Source organism: Stegastes partitus, unplaced genomic scaffold (assembly GCF_000690725.1).
Source record: "Stegastes partitus isolate 25-593 unplaced genomic scaffold, Stegastes_partitus-1.0.2 Scaffold425, whole genome shotgun sequence".
NCBI lineage: Eukaryota > Metazoa > Chordata > Actinopteri > Pomacentridae > Stegastes > Stegastes partitus.
Genome location: NW_007578156.1, coordinates 170,589 through 192,459, shown reverse-complemented (window position 1 = coordinate 192,459; position 21,871 = coordinate 170,589). Strand labels below are relative to the sequence as shown.

At 42.0% G+C, this 21,871-nt stretch overlaps 1 protein-coding gene across 1 annotated transcript in view; it reads left to right on the top strand.

Moving 5' to 3' along the window:
* The window catches only part of LOC103360292 (vasoactive intestinal polypeptide receptor-like), a 25,599-nt gene extending 4,764 nt beyond the window's left edge, over positions 1 to 20,835 (top strand). Inside the window, exons 4-13 of the mRNA XM_008285990.1 lie at positions 8,285 to 8,388; positions 8,519 to 8,616; positions 12,503 to 12,632; positions 16,353 to 16,506; positions 17,447 to 17,507; positions 19,352 to 19,418; positions 19,505 to 19,596; positions 19,819 to 19,948; positions 20,477 to 20,518; positions 20,644 to 20,835. Coding sequence (XP_008284212.1) covers positions 8,285 to 8,388; positions 8,519 to 8,616; positions 12,503 to 12,632; positions 16,353 to 16,506; positions 17,447 to 17,507; positions 19,352 to 19,418; positions 19,505 to 19,596; positions 19,819 to 19,948; positions 20,477 to 20,518; positions 20,644 to 20,835 — 1,070 coding nt within the window. The remainder of the gene's footprint in view (positions 1 to 8,284; positions 8,389 to 8,518; positions 8,617 to 12,502; positions 12,633 to 16,352; positions 16,507 to 17,446; positions 17,508 to 19,351; positions 19,419 to 19,504; positions 19,597 to 19,818; positions 19,949 to 20,476; positions 20,519 to 20,643) is intronic.
* Positions 20,836 to 21,871: the final 1,036 nt, after the last annotated feature.

Here is a 21,871-nt window from a genome sequence, read left to right as displayed (position 1 = left end):
AACACACAGTATTATCATTGAACCCTACAGTTCCATTCAGCCCTATGAAGAATTTTAGCATCAGTCAGCTTGTTGTTTTGATTTTCTGAACTTGTTCTGGTTTCACCATAATGGCAGTTAGAACAGTTATTAGTCAGCCACTAACTGGTAAATATAGGCGACTGTATAGCTGCCAAAAAGCCAGATATTTCAAATCCAAAGCTAAAAGGAGAGTAAATATTGGGTTTGCATTCATCGTGTGACCATAAACATGTCTTCTGATGAGCGATAGTGTAGCTGTTTGCCAACGCTTCCCCATATGAACTTTATGAGGCGAGAACATGTCGGGTGTGTTGGGTTTGAGGAGACCGTCCAGAAAAAAATGAACTGAATGAATCTGTTGCATTGAAACTGGGACAAATAAGGCCTAATAAGGTAATTTTTCAATCTATAAATATGACTCCAATGATCACTATGTACCTCATTATGCAAATCCTGTAAATGCATCCTCAGTCTGAGATTAATTTACAACTTAATGAGGATGCAAATTCATGGAAGCTGCAGATAGGTACAGGATATTTAAAGCAGAAAGCTGGCATGCTGCTCATCCCGATCCTTCCTTAACCTCTGTTATGGTGTTATTGTTACAAACATGCCGTTCAGTCTTTGCCAGTATGCTCCATATCTGTCCGCAGAAACAGGAACTGTGGAGCGTCTTGAGTCTCCAGGTGCTTCATACTCAGGATGTCACTCTGACCCATGTTCACTTATCTTTTCTGACACTCCGTCTCATATATCACACACACACTCCGGTAAAACCTCCAGACACATCTGAGTGACGGGAGAAAAACAACTTCCCACTCATCAAAGAGATGTTGTGTTTATTTGTCCTTCTTTAATCTGCGAAAGCCTCACGGGGAAGTAGTGCTAATTATGTATAAGGGGAAACTACTGTCCTGAGAATTTACCGGTTGAACCGCGGCATGTTTGTACTGTAGCTCCTGAGAGCATTCCCTGCGTATCTCCATTTGCCATTAATTACCACGCCGAGTCGCCTCAGTTTAATTAAGAGTTGATGGAGGTTTTTTTTTTTTTTTGTAATCAGCCGGGAGAGAAGACTCAGTTTCAAGTGGGAGACTTGAGAACTGCTGCAGAAGTTGAAGCAGATCAGAATTAGCTCTAAGAACACAGGTATGGCTGCCTAACGCTGCACTGATCCATTCTTTAATACTTCCTGTGGATCAGATGTCTGCTGTTTCTATAGTATGTGTTGGTCGTAGTGACAAAGAATGCAGAGATTTATACGGAATCCCGTTTAGGTTTGCTGACTTGCATTCTTACTGCACAGCGATGTCTTTCCTTTGTGTTGCTGTTCTTTGAAATGCCATTTCTGGCCTTGGAGTAGCTATAAATACAACCCATTTTCTGTCCAGACATTATGACATACAGTATTTGTCACAGTCGCTATTTAAAATCAGAAATAATTATTTAATTGGTCAAAAAGTGGGTCGTCAGAGAGATTATGGAGAGCTATGCGTAGACTGAGGAACTGTTTTAGTTTCAGCAGCCCAAACCTTGGTGCATGTTTTAACCGCAGGAACTTGCACAACCTATTTTAGGTGGGAAAAAAGTACTTCCTCTGGGGTAGGTGCTACTGGGTAGCAACAGGCAAGTTCCTGCACAAGCCACCCTTTGGTGCACTTTCATTTTTAACATCACTGACCTGATTTCAATGTAGACCCCTTTTAGCCCAGGCAGCTCAGTTCTTTATTAAGTTTATATATCATGCAAACATTTATGTAAGATGCAAGCCCATATTTTGTGCTTTAATAACTTGATTTGACATTTCTTGATGGTTCAGGTGCATCAAGGCTGTTACATCCATTTTATAAATATTATAAACTGTTTATTCCATTTTTTAAAATATGTGTTTATATTTAGGTGGGAATGACATTCTTGTCTCATCGTGTGTTGCATTATGAGCTTGTTTGTGTGAGTCTCTGGATGGTTACGGTCTCTAACCATCATCCCGCTGTCCTTCCAGTATAACTAACATAATCCTCTGGTGTTTGTCTCATCTGTGAAGCTGCTGATTAGCTTACAAGGATAAGTTCAGTATTCTCAGTGCCAGGGCTGCTCAGCGGGTTTCTATTCCCACCGCTTCCATATTATATTGTCTGTCAGCTGCGTCCTTAGTCGTGTGCGGGACACCTCGTCCGTCGAGGATTTTTTTTTTTTTTTAATGCACGCAAACTCAACACCAGATGTTCGACCACCTTTGCTGCACTTTGATCAAATTTCAAAAACTCAGCTGCAAGTGATTTCGCCCCTCGTATCCTCGACCCGCACGCCTCTCGCAGACACGGCGAAGGGGGTTCTGGTTGCTGCGCTCCAGCCAGTATTTTCATTTTCAGGATATGAGAAGAAGGGGCTAGAACCAAAGATTTATGATCGGCATGAGAAGGCTCAGTGCGGAGAAGAAGGGTTGTGTGGGAAGCTGTGATGTGACCCAGATGGGAGATAGTGTGACCTGAGAGAGGATCGCACTCCAGGGAAAAGAGAGAGGACAGATGAAGAATCGCCACATTTGTGCAGTTGAAGGCAGAAGACGTATATTTCAGTGACATGTCGAAGGTTCGCAGGATCAACAGACCCCCAGCGTGCAGGGACCAGGATGAAGCGCAGGGGTCTTCACAGAGGGAGAAGTGGTTATAAGTGACCTGTGGGCTCTGATGTGCTCGGTATCAATTATGCAGTAAATCAACTTATCAGTGCAGGTCTCTGCTGGTTAAACCTGCTCTGCTCTTAGGTCATGTAAGAAGGACTTAATTAAGGGATGATGAACGGTCTGGGATTCTGGTGTGTTGTAAATTACCACTGACGCTGGGTGTATCTCCAAATGTGGGCATTACCGGAACTACGAGAAACAGCCCTGCCTGTGTAGCGCTGTGCACTTTCCAGTTTGTTCATTGATTTTTGACAAATCTTGGAGAAATCCGACGTTTCGAGAACCTTTTTTGTGAATCTGTTAGGCGGGATGTCGAAAAGTCAATCTGCAAGTTGTGAAAGACCGAAGTTATTGACACATCCTGAACCGTTCGCTTTATAAGCCTCGCACACACGAAAACAAGCATTACGAAACACGGCGCCACAGAGATTCAGGGGTCAAGTCATAAATTTAGTTGCGATAGAGTTTGCCATTCTCATGAACTCTTTACCTAGTAGGCCGAACACAAACACACAGTCATTCATCTCTTTTAATAACGCTGGAGACTCACCCTTCTCTGCAGGCTCAAAGTGACAGAGTGCCTCGCTGTCAGCGGCTTCACCTGCCTGCCACAGGAACCGTTTAGGCTGAAGCCGATATAATAGCGCTAATGTGTGTCTTCCTCCCAGATATAATTAGAAAGCATAAACCATCTGACTATACAACACTGGCAGAAAGGACAAGATAAAGACAAAAAAACCCCTCAAAATAATAGCGATTATGGAGGTGATGGACTCATTTGAGCTCTCCTCGTTGTCACGCATGACTCTGGAAATCCTTGCAGTCATGTTTTGGGGGGATGATGAAAGCATTCTTCTGGCAATCCCTCAAACAAGCCAAATCCAGTGGTGGCATGGGCTGAAACAGCAGGGGCTTATCTTCGCCTTTGTGTCTTGTCATGTTGTTTGAGGAAGCTAAGCCTCCGTCTTCTCTGCAGTACGCCACTCAGGTATTTGTGAGCTGACCAAATTTTGATGCCAAATACATTCTAAGACTTTGGATTGTTGGTCCTTTCCCAACTCGGTCTTGGTTTGATAGGAGTTGGGAAATATGAGGAATGCCCCGCGTTTAGATTTCTACAGCATTATCCAGCGCACGCATTGATTAGTCGCCAACACACGCAAGCAGAGGAGAGATGAGGAAATGCCAGGAATAGGTATTTCACAATGAGAACAAAATCGCAGAGCTGTCAGGTCGTGCTTCTGCTGCAGGTTTAGATAAGCCTCATGAGTGTTGTAAAACAGGTTTCACTAATTATTAGTGCCTCATCTGAACATGGATGCATGTAATTCCTCAGTGCTGTAGGAATCTAAAAGCTCCACTGATGTGAAACTTGACATTTTGCCACAGCATCCACATGTGGGACACGTGTGATTCGGATACAGTGCTGCCCGTTTATTATCATACCCTCGGACCAGGATGGAATTATGACTGTATCGGGGATATTCAATGAGCGGGCTTCAAGATTAGTGTATCGAAGTGTCCGTAACGATAGAGCATTGAGAAAACTGTGTCTGTGTGACGTAAAGCCAAAACGGGAATGTTTGCTCACGATCAAAGGGACAGTTTCTTTGAAGAGCAAGAAATGTTTATTCAAAAGGAGCTTTATGGTTTTGCTTCAGTGAAATTTCGCCTTTGTCGGTACGAAAAGCCACCGCCTCAATAAAAGTTATTTCCTTTAATCAGAGGGTATACAGAGGATTAACTCATCCTGATTAACTAGCTGAGCAGTTCAGTTATGAGTGACGACGTGCTCTGCAACAATTCTCTTTGATGTGCCTTAATTAACGTCAGACAGTGTGCGAGTAACTCAGTGAAGCAGATCTCAGGTGAGCAGCTAATTGACAAACAAACAAACACGTTGCCTTCCACGGCTGACCAGGGTGTGATAATCTGCTACGCATGACTGACACTCGGCCCGTGAACCGTAACGATCGGCTGACCGTGACTTTAAACGGGCAAAAGTTACTCCTGGAATCAATTTGGTGGAATTTTGTTATGACAAAAACCGGGATTATGACATTATTCTATGACAATAAACTGGCTGTTTTACTGCAGGTTATGTAGGAGATGATTCAGGACTTTGATATTTTCTAATTATAAACGGGATATTCTATAAGCATATAGTTCTATATGACATTAAGTGGACGGCACTATATTACCATAAAGTAACCCATCTGCATCCTTAAATCTACTTTTTAGCCTTTATTTACCATAAATTCCGGACTATAAGCAGCTAAACTTTTTCATACGGTTTGAACGCTGCGGCTTAAACAATGATGCGGCCAATTTATGGATTTTGAAATTTGCCTCGAGACAAAAGTGACATTGAGAGCGACAACGAAAGAGAGACTGAGGAAGTGTGTGATGAAGGAATTCGGAGGCTGTTCAACTCTGACACTGAAGAAGACGACTTTAGCGGTTTTAGTGTAGGAGGAAGATGAAGATATCGATCAATGACTTTTCCTGGTAGGCTACGGTATTTTTTATTTTCTTAACCAGCCGTGTTACAGGCACTGTTCGGAAAAAAGCATTTACATATTTGTGTATGTTACCAATACATATTTAATTAAAAGCTAAAAAAAATCTTTCTGTGCAAATATCTCATCTTACAACTTGGACACCTGCAGCTTATAGACAAGTGCAGCCTGAATATGTACAAAACTTGTTTTCTTTATAAAGTTAGTGGGTGTGGCTTATATTCAGGTGTGCTCAATAGTCTGGGAATTATGGTACTGATGGGAAACACTGGAAGAGAGAAGGTTTTGACATTCAACAAAAGTCCGTAGATGAGACCAGAACAGGGACATTTCTGCTTCATGTTCCCAGGATTCGTTTATTTTTAGTGATGCACATTTTCTCAAATAGCACTTAAAATTCTGGTCATTTTTCTGAAACCAGAGTAAATAATAAACAACAACAGATTTGACATTCTTGAGTCGTATAAATATTCAATCGTATTAACATGAATTTTTTAACTGATAAAATGAATAATTTTACCTGTTTTTGTACAATATGCCCTGCAGCTGTTATGTGTGGAGCTTTAAATAATGTAATTCTAATTATTGATTCCCTTTCTTAAAAAATGTTTCTGTATTTATTTGGTCAATCTATGCTATTTGTTCTTCTCTGCAGACCTTTAGCGTTTGACTTTTACTCTCTTCTTCTCTTGTAGCAGTTTAACTTACTGATTTATACTTTACTGAACTCAGTTTTCTAGTTTGTTGTCAGTTTTCTTTGTTATTTTACTGCTATATTGTACTTTTCTAGTCTGCAGGGGTCCTCTTGGAGGCCTCTACCCCATGAATGTGCCGTAGATCATATTATGGTATTCTGTGCATGCACACTACTGCTGTGCACTAATGCCCTTATGGAGCAGCTTCAGTGCAATCTGTTATGCGTACCCTGGAGGACCCCCACGTAATCATGAATTCAGAAAGAATCCCACTGAGCTCCAGCCTGCTGAATGCTACAGCGTTACTCTACCCAGCAGAGCTCTGGTCTACCATCGAGCTGAATTCTCCAGAGTTTTACACTATATAGCGCCGTGATAGCTCGTCGGCGATTCTCTACTCTCTGCTCTAAAGGGCTTTTCTGTCCTCATGTCCAAGGCCAGTGTTATACTCTCCACATCTGTAAGTACGTATAATGTAAATGTAATCATCTCACCGAATCCTTGGGAGTCGGCTCTGTGCGCAACACAAAATCTGTCTGCAAGGCGGCTACACTTTGAGGGCAGAAGTGCACACGCTCAGCAGTAACATGCTCAGAATTCATAGATACAACGACTGCACATGTACACGACAGAGTCTTCAAACTGGACTGACACTGCCCATGAGAAAAGCAGCATCACAGCAGCAGTAGCAACAATATCAACACATTCTTTGAATTATGAATATTTTGTACTTTAAAACCCTTGTGCAATATCTATTTTCTTTGCATATATGTATTTTTCTACTCATGTGCAATCTGTGCACTGTAGATAATAATCTAGTCCCACTCTCAGTGTGTCTTTGCTGCTGTAACACTGCAAATTTTCTCACTGTGGGATTAATAAAGGCTTATATCATCGTATCTTATCTACAGCTTCCATGGCAGCTTTCTGTGTGCATGCCCTTACCTGAATATAATCAAGGACAGATTATGCTTTCCATGTACACGAAGGTCTGTGTGAGCTCAACGGGACTGTGCAGACCCTTCCATGGAAAACTTGGGTTCATGTTGCGTCAACACTGTCAGGGCAGTGGAGCACATGTCTGAGATACGTACACGCAACCAACTGCGCATAGATGGAACAAATTCATCCAGGTGCACTCGATGTGGACGAGAAAGTAGAATATTGACAACAGCAAAGGCCAATTGATGTTTTTGGTGTTCTCTGTTTATACCACCACAAGGCCGTGCGGGTCTGTGCGAATGGTTGCATTGACCCTGATGTCAAACACAGAAAAACACACAGGGGCAGTATTTACAGCACAGTGACATAGCACAGGACCTCTGGAGAGTTTACAATTTCCCAATGTGTTTGGGATCTGTCGATGGAAAGCTGCGAAACAAAACTCCTTCAAAGTTCAGCAGCGACTATTTCTGTTGCAACTCTGATTCTGATGAATTCTAAAGGTGTGAATCTCCTCGTACCAAACATTTGCTATAAGCGCCACTTGTTTTCCCGGCATATGTGCGCTCGTCGGTCCCTCACCGACCCTCGCAGACTTGTGTGGATGACAAAATTCATGTCATGTGTACCTTTGCAGATGCAGACAAGCATGAATTGGCCTTTATGCATTCGAGGTGTCCAAATCTCAAGTACGAACAAGGTTTAAGGAGTTCTGGTCTGGTTTGAGCTTTAGTCTCCCGTCGTCGTTGGCTCTTCTGAGTTCCACAGTGTTCTACTACTTTAGACAGCTCTGTGTTAATCTACTGTGCTCCAGTCTACTGTACTTTCCTGTGCTCAGCCAGACCTCTATTCTAGGTTTGAACTCTTTGTTGTGCTCTGCTCTACTAAACTCAAGTCTGCTGTACTTTGCTGTACTCCACTGCTCTAATCTGCAGAACTGTACGGATCTTGACTCTTTTCTACTGCACTGCACTCATCTACTGTACTGTACAGGGCTCTGCTTGTCTAACTGCTTCTCAGATCAGAGTACCCTCTCTTCTCTTAATGGTCAGTCTAATGCACTTGGACCTTTCACCTCTGCCCCCATGGACGGGCCTCAGTAAAAATATCTCTGCTTGACCGTTGGCCTCCCGGTGTGTGTGTGTATATGCAGCCTGATAGTAATTAAGAAACAGATAGAGACAAGTACACGTGGGAACTGTCCCTACAGTACCAATCCACATTTCCTTTAGCATTTGGGAGTATTCCAGCGAGACATATAGATCTCAGCGTGACATAATTAAGTGTGAGTAAATGTAGGGGTAGTTTTGCCGTGCAGCTCTCCACACTCACATATATTACTGTGCTTTTAAAGCTGCCACAGCAATGTAATGCTGTAAGAATCACATCCAGTGTTGTTTTTCTGTCCCTCTGCTCATCAGGTAATCTGTCAAAGACCTGCAATGCGAGTGGCTGGAGCCCGATTAGCAACTCCTACGCATTAGACTGTGGTTACAATCCCAACAGCACCATGGACGACAATACGGTCAGTATGGCAACCGGAGTTTGAAACCACCACGTCCCATGGTGCTACTGCTGACGTGGCTTTATGTTGAATGTCAAACTCAGTCCAGATGAACTGTTTCCATTGAGCGTAATAGGATGTGTCGTTGCAGGGAGACTTCTTCGACGCTGTCAAAGTGGGATATACCATTGGTCACACTGCGTCGCTCATCTCTCTGACCGTCGCCATCATCATACTCTGTCTTTTCCGGTAAGGAGATCCATCAAAATGCTGCTTAATGTCCCTGTGTAAAGACAATCAAACACCTTTCCCATCATTTAGAGCAGTAAAACCCCATGTATCTCTGATTTTGCACCATATTTCCTGCATTTTATAGAGGCTTTACAGTGTTTTTCACACAGTAATGTGAGGTTTTGTGGGACAAGTCGTCAGAGTTTGACACCATCTGCATCAACATTGCAAAGCAGTGAACTGCAAGCAGCTATAAAGTCAAACAGTAAAGCCTAAGCACTTAGGTGGGCAGCTGTTGTTCACAGCAAGATCATTGTTAGCATTCAATCCTGAGGTTGCAAAGAGAAGATGATGTGAGTGCATGTTTGCATGACACAGTGCTGATCATTTGAATACGCGGCTGATGTGTGTAGTTTCTAATAAACAGGCCGGCCTGTTCAGTTGGGTGTGTTTGCATTAAGACTGCATGTTATGGACTAAACAATCAGGGATGTGTTTATTCTTTGGAATTCAAAAATTTTATTGGTTTGCATACTTGAGCAGAGACACAGGATGTGAACAGCATTTGCTGTTTATGCAGATGCAGCCGGTGTTCAGGCAGCTGGTTGATGCTGTGTGTCACTGCACTGGTCCTGCTGAGAAGACTCGCCTGATGGGTTTACACAATTCACCCCATGTCGTCAGCTCACCGGGAAGGCGTTTGTTTGATAACACCCAGAAGAGAGAATTTACATTTGTGACATTTTCTCTGAAAGCCCCTATGATTTCTTTTGTTGTTTACCTCCGCGCTGGATGTCAGGTCACAGTTTTTCACTGATGTTTCTGCCTCATAAGTAAATGTTATATTGGGAAACTGCATCCGCATAAGGGTGTGTAGATAGAGCACAGAACAGCAGGCGCACAATACAAAGTGATAGTCACTGACAGCGAGTGCCAGTGTTGGAGGTCACACGAGACAGAGCAGCTTGTTTTTTATAGATTTATTTATAGATTTATTTATACAGAGCAGTACTTTTTTGTTGTAACAAGTAACTCAGCTTGTTAGTTTTGCAGTTCAAGTCATCTGTTTTTGAGTTACTTTTTTTTACAATTCTGCAATTTCATTTGGTTTTTATCCAAAGCGACGTACATCTGAGAGCAGATACAACACAAGCAAGGATCTAGTCAGGCGAAGACAACCCGGATATGTGCCATAGAACATGCAATCCATCCATCCATCATCTATACACCGCTTAATCCTCACTAGGGTCGTGGGGGGGCTGGAGTCTATCCCAGCTGACTCAGGGCGAAGGCTGGGGACACCCTGGACAGGTCACCAGTCTATCACAGGGCTACACTTAGAGACAGACAACCAATCAAGCACATTTAAACACTCACATATGGAGAATTTAGAATCACCAATTAACCTCAACATGTTCTTGGACTGTGGGAGGAAGAACCCGGAGAGAACCCACGCTGCACGGGGAGAACATGGAGAATCCACACAGAAAGATCCCGAGTGTCTTAACTGGGACGCGAACTGGGGATCTTCTTGCTGCGAGGCGACGGTGCTAACCACCGGGCAGCCCAAAGAAACAATCCATTACTGCTCAGTTTTTACTCTACCATAGGCTATGCAAGGCCATGTCCAATTAATCAAATCAAGTTTATTGTCATTTTGTTGTACATACACAGTAGTACAGGCAAGATGAGAGAGCGTTTCTTCAGGATCCAATAGCTTGAAGCAATTTAAATAAAGCAGTGTTTACATGTCTGGATCAGCAGCTCAGCATTCTGACAGCTTTTGGAATGAAGCTGTTGATCAGTCTGGAGGTTCTTCCTTTAATGCTCCAGAAGCGTTTGCCTGATGGCAGCAGTTTGAACAGTTTATGGAGAGGGTGTGAGAATTTCCTGACAATTTTCAGTTCCCTGCTCCTGCAGTGGCTCTGGAAAAGTGTTGTGTTTTATTGTTTTCATAGAGGCAGCTGTAAATAACACCACAGGCTGTATGTAAAGATGGGCAAACCCTCCATAACATCACAAGCAGGTTTCATTAAGAGTGATTTTGTGTGTCGTTATCTCGGCAGTGCCTAAACTCTCAACTGATCCAAAAATGAGCAAAGAAGTGGAGCATGAGTGGAGCTAAGGTTGGCCGTGCAAACATCTCCAGGTCATGGACTGTCCAGTGACAACACCCACCTGTCACTCAAAGTGGACATACTCAAAGTTAACATACTCAAAAAAAAAATGCATGTTGTTCATCAATCCATTTTCTATTCCTGCTTTTTCCTGTGAAGGGTCATGGAGGCGCTGGAACCTATCCCAGCTGAGTCAGGGCAAATGGCGAGGTAGGGTCGCAGTCTACCACAGGGAAAAACCCACACAGGCACAAGAAAAACATACAAACTCCACACAGAAAGACCCCGGCTGAGATTGAAACACAGGACCTTCTAGCTGTGAGGGGACAGTGCTAACCACTGCTCCACCGTGCCACATCATGCATGATGGATGAGCTTGAATAGAGAGAATATTGCATCTGTCAGTCCTGTACAGATGATGAGCCATGGACGAGGCAATGCACTGAGGTGGAGTCAGTGCATTGAAAAGTGGATGCAGGCGGCTGGACAACATAACCAACATACACTGATCAACGTTAAAACCACCTGCCTAATATTGTGTGGGTCCCCTTCATATCGCCAAAACATCGCTAACTGTTGGAACAAGGAAATGTGACCTCTAGTGGTGTCCTGTGGTGTCTGACATTGGATCCTTTGGGTCCTTTGGGCCTCTCTGGATGAGGCTTGTTCCGGCAGGTTTGGATACCGGGGCAACACTTCAAGCTCTTTATCGTGTTCCTCGAGCAGTTTTTGCGGTGTGGCAGAGGACACAGTCTTCCACCAGGGAAAGTCATTAACATCGGGACATGAAAAGACCTTAACGAACCCCATTGTGGCAAGGGGAGTACTAACGACTCACTTAACGAGGGGGAGGAGCAACAAACCCCTAGCTGGAACTGAAACTCAAGTGTTAATGGCTCCTTAAGGATATAAGTATGTGGAGCTCCCAACTCGTCAGTCAGAACCGATGAAGCCTCTTGGATGAGAGGTGAAACGTCTTCAAGGAACTCAAGCAAGTCCAGTTGCTACGATTAAACTACGAGAATAACCGCGACCTGGATGATTGTTTCGGTAGGTGGTACGCGTCAAATTAGCATCCATGTGAATGCCGAGACCCGAGATTCCCCAACAGAACGTTGCACTGCAATGAGACGATCAGTGTTATTACTTCACCTGTCAGTGGTTTGAATATTGTGGTTGTGATTGATGAACACAAGGAACACAAAGGGGTGTTCATATTCGGTGAAATTAGAAATATTCTAACCAGTGACTTTCCTCAGTAGGTACTGCTGTAATGTAACAAGTTACTTTTTAATGGCAGTAATATTGTAATGAAAATGAGTATGACACTCCTTGAAATACTTGGAAAATGACGTCAACCCTGGGGGGTAGTGCTTTGTGTATGATGACAATAAAAGCATTCTATTCTATTCTATTCTATTCTATTCAAAGATTGTTTTTAGTGACATTTTTCATAAGGTAGAGATATTGGCACTAATATAAAATCTGTAAGTACACATGGTTCTTTAACCTCAAGGAGAGGCACAGGGCGGACATATTGAACGTCCAGGAAGTTACCATATATGTTCACTTGCCCCACAAAGGGTTAAAAGCAACCAACAGTGTTCATAAAGGCTGCTCTCCTCAGTCAGTGAAGATTCTTTTTATTTATTCCGATTACCGTCCTCAGTGCCATCAACACACACTCTTTTCAGGATGACTTTCCAGGAGAGGTTACTTCAGTGGAATTATACGTGTCACTTCCACTGTCTGACCGAAATCATCTGTGCATTTGTGTTCTTCTACAGGAAGCTGCACTGCACAAGAAACTACATCCATATGCATCTGTTTGTGTCCTTCATACTGAAAGCCGTGGCTGTTGTCATCAAGGACGTCGTTCTGTACGACGTCGGTGAGACAGAGAATTGCCAGTCGTCTGTGAGTATGCTCTTCGCTCTCCTCCTTCTGCGCTGAAAACTCGCTCGCCATCGCAGCGTGTTGTTTTTGTTCCGTGTGCAACTGAAACTTCTTCTTCTGCTCGACTTGTTCAACTGTTGCTTTCTGTCCTAAGCCGAGGCAATGACTCACTCAGACTTTTACTGGCTTAAATGCATTGTATCAGAGTTTACTTAATGTTCTGGGTGTAACTGTGTTTGCTGAGCCTCTTCTACCCCTGAGACGATGCTTCGCTTTCATCTGTCCAGCAGGATGTTGTGAGAGTTCCTGTTTGCTGAACATTAAGCCTGAACTGCAGATAGCTTCGACAATAAATCACATTAAGAGTTCTGATATGTAGTTTTGATCGCTTTATCTCGACAGCCGTGATCACAGCCACAATATCATAAGTGTTAAATGAAGATAAGGGGTTAGATAAGGTCCTGGAGGTGGTACAGTTTCACATAATACAGCTGCTTTATTTTTATGTGATCGATCAAGTGGCCAACGTCAGTGTTGTTTTCTCAGATCTGGCTCCAGCTGAATCCACTGCTTTATTACCAGAGAGGATTAGATCAGCGGCCTCTAAATCACCTGCTTTACTGTCGCTGAGTGCTCATCGTTAATGGCTGCATTTAGATATTTTATCTTCCTCCTCTTCAGATTGTCCTGGTCCAAACACAGCTGCTGAATCCTTCAAATGTTTCTATGGTAAAAAAAAAACAAGACAAGCTTTTGTAGATGAGGGGCTCTCCGCTAGTTTTATGCATTGATCAGTTCAGTTTATTCAGAGGAAGCATTTAGCTTGTGGGAGTTCGAATAAAACCAAAAAATTTCATTTAAAATCACACATTTGTAAGAAACGCAAATTCCTAAAAACGTAGCTGGGAAAAAACCCAATGTTGCGCAATCCATTCATGTAGACAGGGAGGGAATTTTTTATGAAAACAATTTATTGCCCTTGAGGCCCTAAGCACACTGTAATAAAACAAACATTAAAAATACATAGAGAATGATGGGGTATTCCATCCATCCATTATCTATAAACCGCTTAGGGTCACGGGGGGCTGGAGTCTATCCCAGCTGATTTAAAGTGAAGGCAGGTTCACCTGGACAAGCTGCCAGTCTATCACAGGGCTACACTTAGAGACAGACAACCAAGCACACTCACATTCACACCTACGGACAATTTAGAATCACCAATTAATCTCAACATGTTTTTGGACTGTGTGGGAGGAAGCCGGAGAACCCGGAGAGAACCCACGCTGCACGGGGAGAACATGTAAACTGCACACAGAAAGATCCCCGGTGTCCTCACCGGGATGCGAACCGGCGACCTTCTAGCTGCGAGGCAACGATGCTAACCACCGAGACACCTTGCAGCCCAATTCATTCATTCAGTCAGTAAATGTATACATTATTAAATGTAATTCAATGAAACAGGAAAAATCTCTAAAGTAGCTAAAAAAATAGTTTTAAAATGATATACCATTTTTCAGTCATTAACATACATATTTCTTCTTTTAAATTACAGCAAAAATCTATAAAATAATGATGCTTTTGCTGAGTCAAACACAGTGATAACTGTGTAGTTTTACTGTCAAACATTGTAAAAGAACAAACTACCATTTGTAAAAAATGCTTATATTTGATGGGGCTGTTTTTGACAGTGTAGCTTGTTTTTTTTTTATTTACGCAACATTTACAAAAAAGTTTATCCATAGTTATTATCCGTAATTTAACAAAACTGGGAAAAATCTGTGAAATAATATATTGTTAAAGAAATTACAGTTAAACACATTTTAAAAGCATACATTTATTTTTACAGTGTGTAGTATATTCAGCTCGATAGCATGGAGAGGGTGGAACAGTGTGACATTGTTAGGTAGCAGAGATTGCAGCTAAAACGATGAAAAAAAAAAATCATGGAAACACAGCACTGGTTAATATAATGATATAGACGGAAGCAAGTTGCAATGACGCAAGTACGTGTGCATGTGTATGTAACAAGTGCTCGAGTAGATGTTTGTTTATCTTAGATAACAAAGAACGAAGCGGAGGTCAGTGGAACAGACGCGAGCTGTAAAGTCGGCCTTAGAGCTCGTGGTTCCAGGGTGAAACGACAGGATTAATACCTCTGTCATATCTGTGAAATATGAAGTCATGTTAAGGACTCTCAGCATGAAAACAAACCCTATACTTTCCATGTTTGACCTGCAGGGACTAAAAGTCAGGACATGCTGCTTCAATTACAGCCATTAGCGTTTGACCTGCCTCCATCCTGATAGAAGCTCAATGGCTTTAAAGTGAGAAAAAGAACACATTTAAAGGTGGATTTTTAAGCATCATTGCTCAATTTAATGCACTTGAAGGGTTTTACTTACACAGCCTCGCCTGCTCTGCTATGACCAGGAGCTGGAGGTGGCTTAATGTTTGCCAAATTAGGCCTCATATTGCTTTATGACGGTATAAAGCCAGTTTGCTGATTTCATGACAACCTGCTACATGTGTCATTATCATCACCAGCGGTTGACACAGTGGCCTTAATTCAGCAAATGCTGTTGCTTTAAACCAGCGTGTGATTTTACAGCTCGGCTAGCTCACTCAGAAACAACAGGCACAACATTAGTAAAGCATTTGATTTGGCTTTTATTTATCATTATTCCCAATAACAAGAATATGAACTAAAGCTGCATGAAAAAGACAAAAACTGACATTGCACTGTTTGGTTTTTCTGCATTATATTTCAAAGCCATTTGGAACTTTTCTGGTGTAACACTGGCAAAGGCATCCAACATACGTTTCTGCTTTGGATGGCATACAGAGCTTTGTGGTGCTGATTTAAATGGTCGAACTAATCAGTCGTGTTGCCTCGTGTGGCGACAACAATTGCTCCTGATAGAGTGCCTGTTTTTGGTCAATGTCATCCTTTCTGTTTTTCTTGAAATATTCCCGTAGAGATGATGTATCTTTTTATCATCAAAATCTTCTTTTTTAGTGTTTCTCGCTCATTTTGCTGTGCACATGTGGAGCCTGTATGTCAATCAGATCCGTACAAATAAAAAGTAGCTGCTGCCATTTAGGGTTGTGTTTTTTCTTCTTCTGTTTTGTTTCACAGCAGTTGGCATTAAGAAAATCAATGTAAATTTATTTTGCTTGTTTTGAAATAATGATGAATTGCATCATACATGAATCATAGATCGATAAACGCCTTATTGCACATATGATCGATGATGATGAAGACACAAAAAATTTGAAATGCATGGCAACAAACACAGTTTTAGAGACACTGCATCATTTTACAAATCATCTTTTCAGAGGAGTTTGTGTTGCACCCTGCTCCAGCCGGGGAGGCGTTATGCTTGTTCAATACACTACTACTGTCTTATACCAGCTGAGCCATCAGCATTAATGTCTTCCCATAGCAATGTGAGGAGCTGTAGCTATAACCATTAACATGAGCCTCAAATACACTTGCTGCAGATTACAGATTTAATTAGTCTGTTAGTATAATCAGCGAAACCATAGCGGGAATTTCCTCTAATTATGCTGTGCTCACATCCATCAGTCACTTCCTCCTTGCTGCCTTTGATCACAATGTCTGACACGTTCATTTTCCTATTTGAGGGTAATTTACTACAAACATCTCCCATTTGAGCTGCAACAGGATCACATTTGAATGCATTTACTGCAACAAGTCGCTAACGTGTGAATGTGTTGCAGGTGGGCTGCAAGGCAGTGGTGGTCTTCTTCCAGTACGGCATCATGGCGAGTCACTTCTGGCTGCTGGTGGAGGGCCTGTATCTTCACGCCCTGTTAGCCGTCTCCTTCTTCTCCGAGAGGAAGTACTTCTGGTGGTACATCCTGATTGGCTGGGGTACGCGCGAGCTCCTGCACCATACATTGACGCCAACAATCTCATTTGCAATGAAGATCGGGCCCATCCATTCGCCTAAAGTGGCAGCCAGGAGTCATCATATCATATCAATCGGGGCAACCTGAATGTCTTGTTTAGTCTTTACCACAACAGCCGAAACGAGCTGTATACGATCGTATGCAAATGAATTTACAAGTGAGGCTTTACGCAGCTGCTTCAGGAAAATGCCGAGCCGTTCCATCTGCATATGAATGAGTGTAGCTTAGATTAGCGGTAGCAGGCAGCTGGCTCTCTGCTCTTGTTGTTGAGTCCTGCCATGTTTTTGATATGTATTTAAGTCTGACATAATATATTAATAACTTCCATTATTTACCAAACAAAGAAGTCAAACAAGTAACCTTTTGTATTGTTAATAGATCGGTGCTTTCCATTGAGCGTGCCCTTTTGACAGCTTTCATCAAAATACAAGTATTCATGGAGAGGAACTGGCTGAACCCTGAAGTACTTTGATCATAATTGCGTTTAGAATATTATTATTTTTTTGCCTTTAGGTCCTAGAAGGTCCTTTGAAATTTATACTCAACAATCATCTCTCTCTAAATTTATGATGTTTTTGTTCCCCATCACACCAATAAAGCATCTCTATAAATAGGGCTGAGATGTTGTGTCTGCCCGCAGGAAAATGGAAACAAGCCTGTGACTTTCCTACAGATACCCACGAAGAGCCAATATTGGCACAGAGCACATATGAGTCCGGTTAAAAATGATAAGCATACCAAAAGTGCAATATTGCTTTAGCTATAAAATCACCCTGAAGATTAGACGTGTACACAGGCTCAAGGCTCATGTTTGGTTGTTTGTTGAAACACAGAATTGATCATTTCTCTGTGAGACATTATGTTATTGTTCAAGCAACTTACAGCTAATTCTGTTTTCGCAGGAGTTCCAACCATCTTTATCTCAGCATGGGTGATTACAAAGGCTTTGTTAAATCATCCTGGGTGAGTCTGTCGTTGTCTTAATCTCGCTGATTACAGTAAAGCTGTCATCATTAACAATTAAGATTGACGTGTTGTGCTTGTGGATAGAAATGAATATTTACTCACTGAAAGAATGTACTAATAACATCTAAGTTAGTTGGATGATTCATAGTTGATCTCAAAGTGTTTACACAACCCTATAAAACCAAAATACGGCACAAATTTATCCAAAATACGTTGAAACCAGACTTTTTGAAAACCTTTTTACTACATAAAACATATATTAGATGACTGTAGGTATGAGTAATGCACAATTTCCTAAAAATATCTTGTTGTTAGCAGCCCTCTGATTAAAAAAATAAAAAAAAAAATCTTTAAAAAAAAATCTTTTAACTTTGTTTCCTTTTTGGTGGATTTTCCAAAATTGCAGTGGCAGAGATCTTCATGCTTACAAATATCACCACTGTAATTTTAACTGTAGATTGTTTTGCACTGATGATTCAATAATATCTTAAAATATAGATAAAAATTGTTTGATACACTTTGATAGATCACAGTAAAAAAAACAATCAAGTTTTAAATGGCTGTTTAAAACTGTAAATGTGATCCCTGCTTTTTTCCACATTGTTTTGCTCCACCTATGGATGTGAATGGAGTAGGCCATCCATCCATCCACTATCTACACACTGCTTAGTCCTCAATAGGGTCGAAATAGGCCAAATATTAAAAACATTATGGAATGAAATGAAGTCCAGAACACCAACACCAACACCACCACCCACACTGACCTCAGTCATAAACATGAAATAGGATCAATAGCTGAAATGATTGGGAATGGTACAATCTATGACAGAGCTGGTGTATTTGATTGCATTAGAGTTTACAGTTGTTGCGAATAAAGTATTTGGGGACTGTATATATGGTACACCATTAACCTTAACGCCATAACCTGTGGCACAATTGATGATACAGTGAAGGGGCCTTCAGTGTGAATAAGTGACACCAACTGAAACCCATATTATTACAGGTTTTCTATCACTAAGCATCTTTAGAATGAAGGCAAAAATACTCCAGTTCAAATACTTACTGGGCACATATTGGGTTTGATCCAAAAGAACGAACCAGGGGTCAGAGGGAAATTATTTGAAATTGGAATGTGCTGTGCCTTAAAGTATGAACATTTCCCACCAAAAAAATGCTGCCATGGTATAGTTCAGAATCTGGGGTGTTGGAATATGTAAGGTTTGTCTTTTTTCAGTTAGTTATATATATTACGAGACAGCTGAATACATTTTCCAACTCTAGGCTGAGAAACGCCAAAATCTTCCAGGCAGTTAAAGCAAGAGAGGAGTGAAATTTAAGCTAGCTACCTAGCTAGCTTAAACTCAGTGTTCTATGTAAGAGAAAATGAACAAAAACCAAAATCTGTTTTGATTGTCGAACATGTTAGTAATTCAGTAGGGTATTAGAAATACTCTAGAAAAATAAGTACATTTAATTGACCAGCCCTTCTAAAACCATAGGCTGTACAGTCAATGGCTAAAACTAGCTTAGCAAAGCAGTTAGCCGCCTAGCCTCTGACTGTGGTGATATTAATGTAATTGTGTTTAGTCTACTTTAAAATCACACATTTAAATTTATTGCTGCAGTTCATTTGTTCAAATGAGGCAGAAAACTGAAAGAACTAATTCTGTTTGTAGCGACTGTATTTTCAAGTTTTAAAGTTTGGCTAACGAGCATCAAAACTTTGCTCTCGCTGTTTGTGCAGCTACTTCTCTGCTTGTCTTTGTAGCTCAGTTCAAGGGTTTGATTTATTGATGTTTTTTTTTCTGAGAACCTGTTTATTATTTCCTCTCTTCTGTCAGATGCTGGGAGATAATTGATGACAGGCCTTGGTGGATCATCAAAACACCTATTTTAGTCACCATCCAGGTGAGTCGCAACACCTCCGCATCGCTAACATTTCGCGAGCAGCTCCGCATTATGCAGCGTTAACCCGCCTGCTGCTCTCCTGGCAGGTGAACTTCTTCCTCTTCATTTGTATAATCCGGATTTTGCGACAGAAGATGAATTGCCCTGACATCGGAAGAAAGGAATCCAATCAGTACTCGTAGGTTTTTTTTCAGAATGTCAACATCTCTATTGCAAGCGTGGGTTACAGTTGTCTCTTATCAGGTGGAAATGAATAAATTATTTCTCTGCTGCTGAGGCTTGACATTGAGAAATAGCTCTTGCATGGGGACAAACACAGCCTTGACCCTGGCTTTTGTGGATGTTAACAATGGTGACCACAGACTTTCTATTCACGTTTGAATTTTCTGTTGTTTTTCAGGCGGCTTGCGAAATCCACGCTTTTGTTGATACCTCTCTTTGGAATAAACTACATCGTTTTTGGCTTCATCCCCGAGCACATTCACCCACAAGTGCGGATGGTGTTCGACCTTATTCTGGGGTCATTTCAGGTAACATCCCAACTGCATACAAGCTGTAAGAGTGACACCGCTTTCTCTTTTGACTTCTGCAAGATTGCATTTTAGGCAGATTCTGTGCAACAAGTAAAGCTCCAGATAGATCACAGGAGTCCTTTGCTTGAAAACAGCTTCAGAGCATGAGGACAGTTTGTCTGATTAAGCAGATGGATGGTTCGTTTAGCCGACATGTTTGATTTTTTATGCTCGGATAAAGAGTTTGCTGATTTAGTATTGAATCGAATGTACACACTGAGAGCAAAGTGCAGTGATGGAAAGCTGGCAATGGAAAGTACTCTTAATTTATAACCGCTTTAGATAGAATGATATCTCCTGGGAACATTTCCCAGAGATCCAGATGAACCTCTTGTCTGAGCCCGAAGTTGGTCATAATCTCATATCATTACTCATACACAAATATTTTGAGTGTTCCCCCAGCTGTACTATCACACTGCTGTTTCTTTTCAGCTCTTAGTGGGCGTTTTATCTGTTATGTTTTGTTTTTTTTTTTCTCTCCGGCAGGGTTTTATTGTTGCAGTCTTGTACTGCTTCCTGAACGGAGAGGTGAGTACATTCAAACAAAAGAGCGCTCTTAAAGATGTTTACTGTCCCTCTTATGTCACTAAATCTCATTTTAGCTGCCCCTCCTGCGTGTCATACCCTCTGAACGCCCTATCCTCCGCCTGCAGGTACAGGCAGAGATTAAGCGTAAGTGGCGCAGATGGATGCTGCAGAGGTTCCTGGGTGCGGACACAAAGTACCAGCAGCCCTCCATCGGCAGCAACGGCAACAACTTCAGCACCCAGATCACCATGTTGACCAAAAGCAGCCCGACAACACGGCGGGCGTCTGCGTGTCAGGAGCACCTCTCCGCCATATAAAGCTAACGCGCCTCTCTGGTTTTATCATCATATACTCAATGTGTGCCTTGCATGCACTGTTGCAACACAGTCGATATTTGTTACTGAGGGCCAATAGGCCGTTTTACCACTGAAGCTAACATGTGTTTGTTGTGATTGTATCCATCACCTGTCAAAAATGACGAGTACTGAGTGACACCTGAAGCCACCAGCTGCCAGTTTAATGAATGGGTTGAAAACAAAAAGGAGTATTGGTGGTTTTATAGGCTGCTTTAAGGTCGATTTGGACTCTCATTGTCCTGGAGGTTGGCTGTACCAACAGTCAGGTGTCGGATTTTTTACATGTAGGCAAACAGATTGGCTTGCAACACAGGATAACGCTTGGTTGTGATCACAGGACGAGTCAACCTGAACTGGTTACTGGCAAGTAGAGTAGCATTCACTACGGTAAAGAAACTCACCACCGCAGGCAGGGAGGTCTTCATAACCAGTATGGTCACTGAAGTGAATTCAAGGGAAATGGGAGTCTTGGCCAGCATTTCCCATCTGATGTCAGGAGGGATAAAGCCAGAGACAAGCTGCATCCTATAAGAAGCAAGATGTTTATTAAAAGGGTGTGTAACACAAGAGGACTCCAACCACTTAACCTAATGGCCCATGTTGCTTAGGGGACCGATGGTAACAACGTTGACGACAGTGTCAGGCTGCGGTGAACAGTAGTCACAGAGGTAGAATCTTTAGCATAAACCAGCGTACTGGACGCTCCTATCCTGTCTATGACAGTTTTATACGGGGAATACACTCAGCTGAATTACTGCCGGCAAACATTCCAGAGGAGAGACTAAAGCTCCAGCTTGTGAAATTTATCTCAGATTACAGAGGCTTTTAGTTCCGCCTGAGCGCGCAGCCGCTTAACTAATGGACCAGATGTGTTCCATTAGTCCTCAATACACAAAATTGTAAATAAATGTTTGGTAACAATAACTAACTTCCATTAACTGGATTTTATAGACAGATCCCTTCATACCGTCTTTTGTTTCTAGTCTTTTCTATTTAT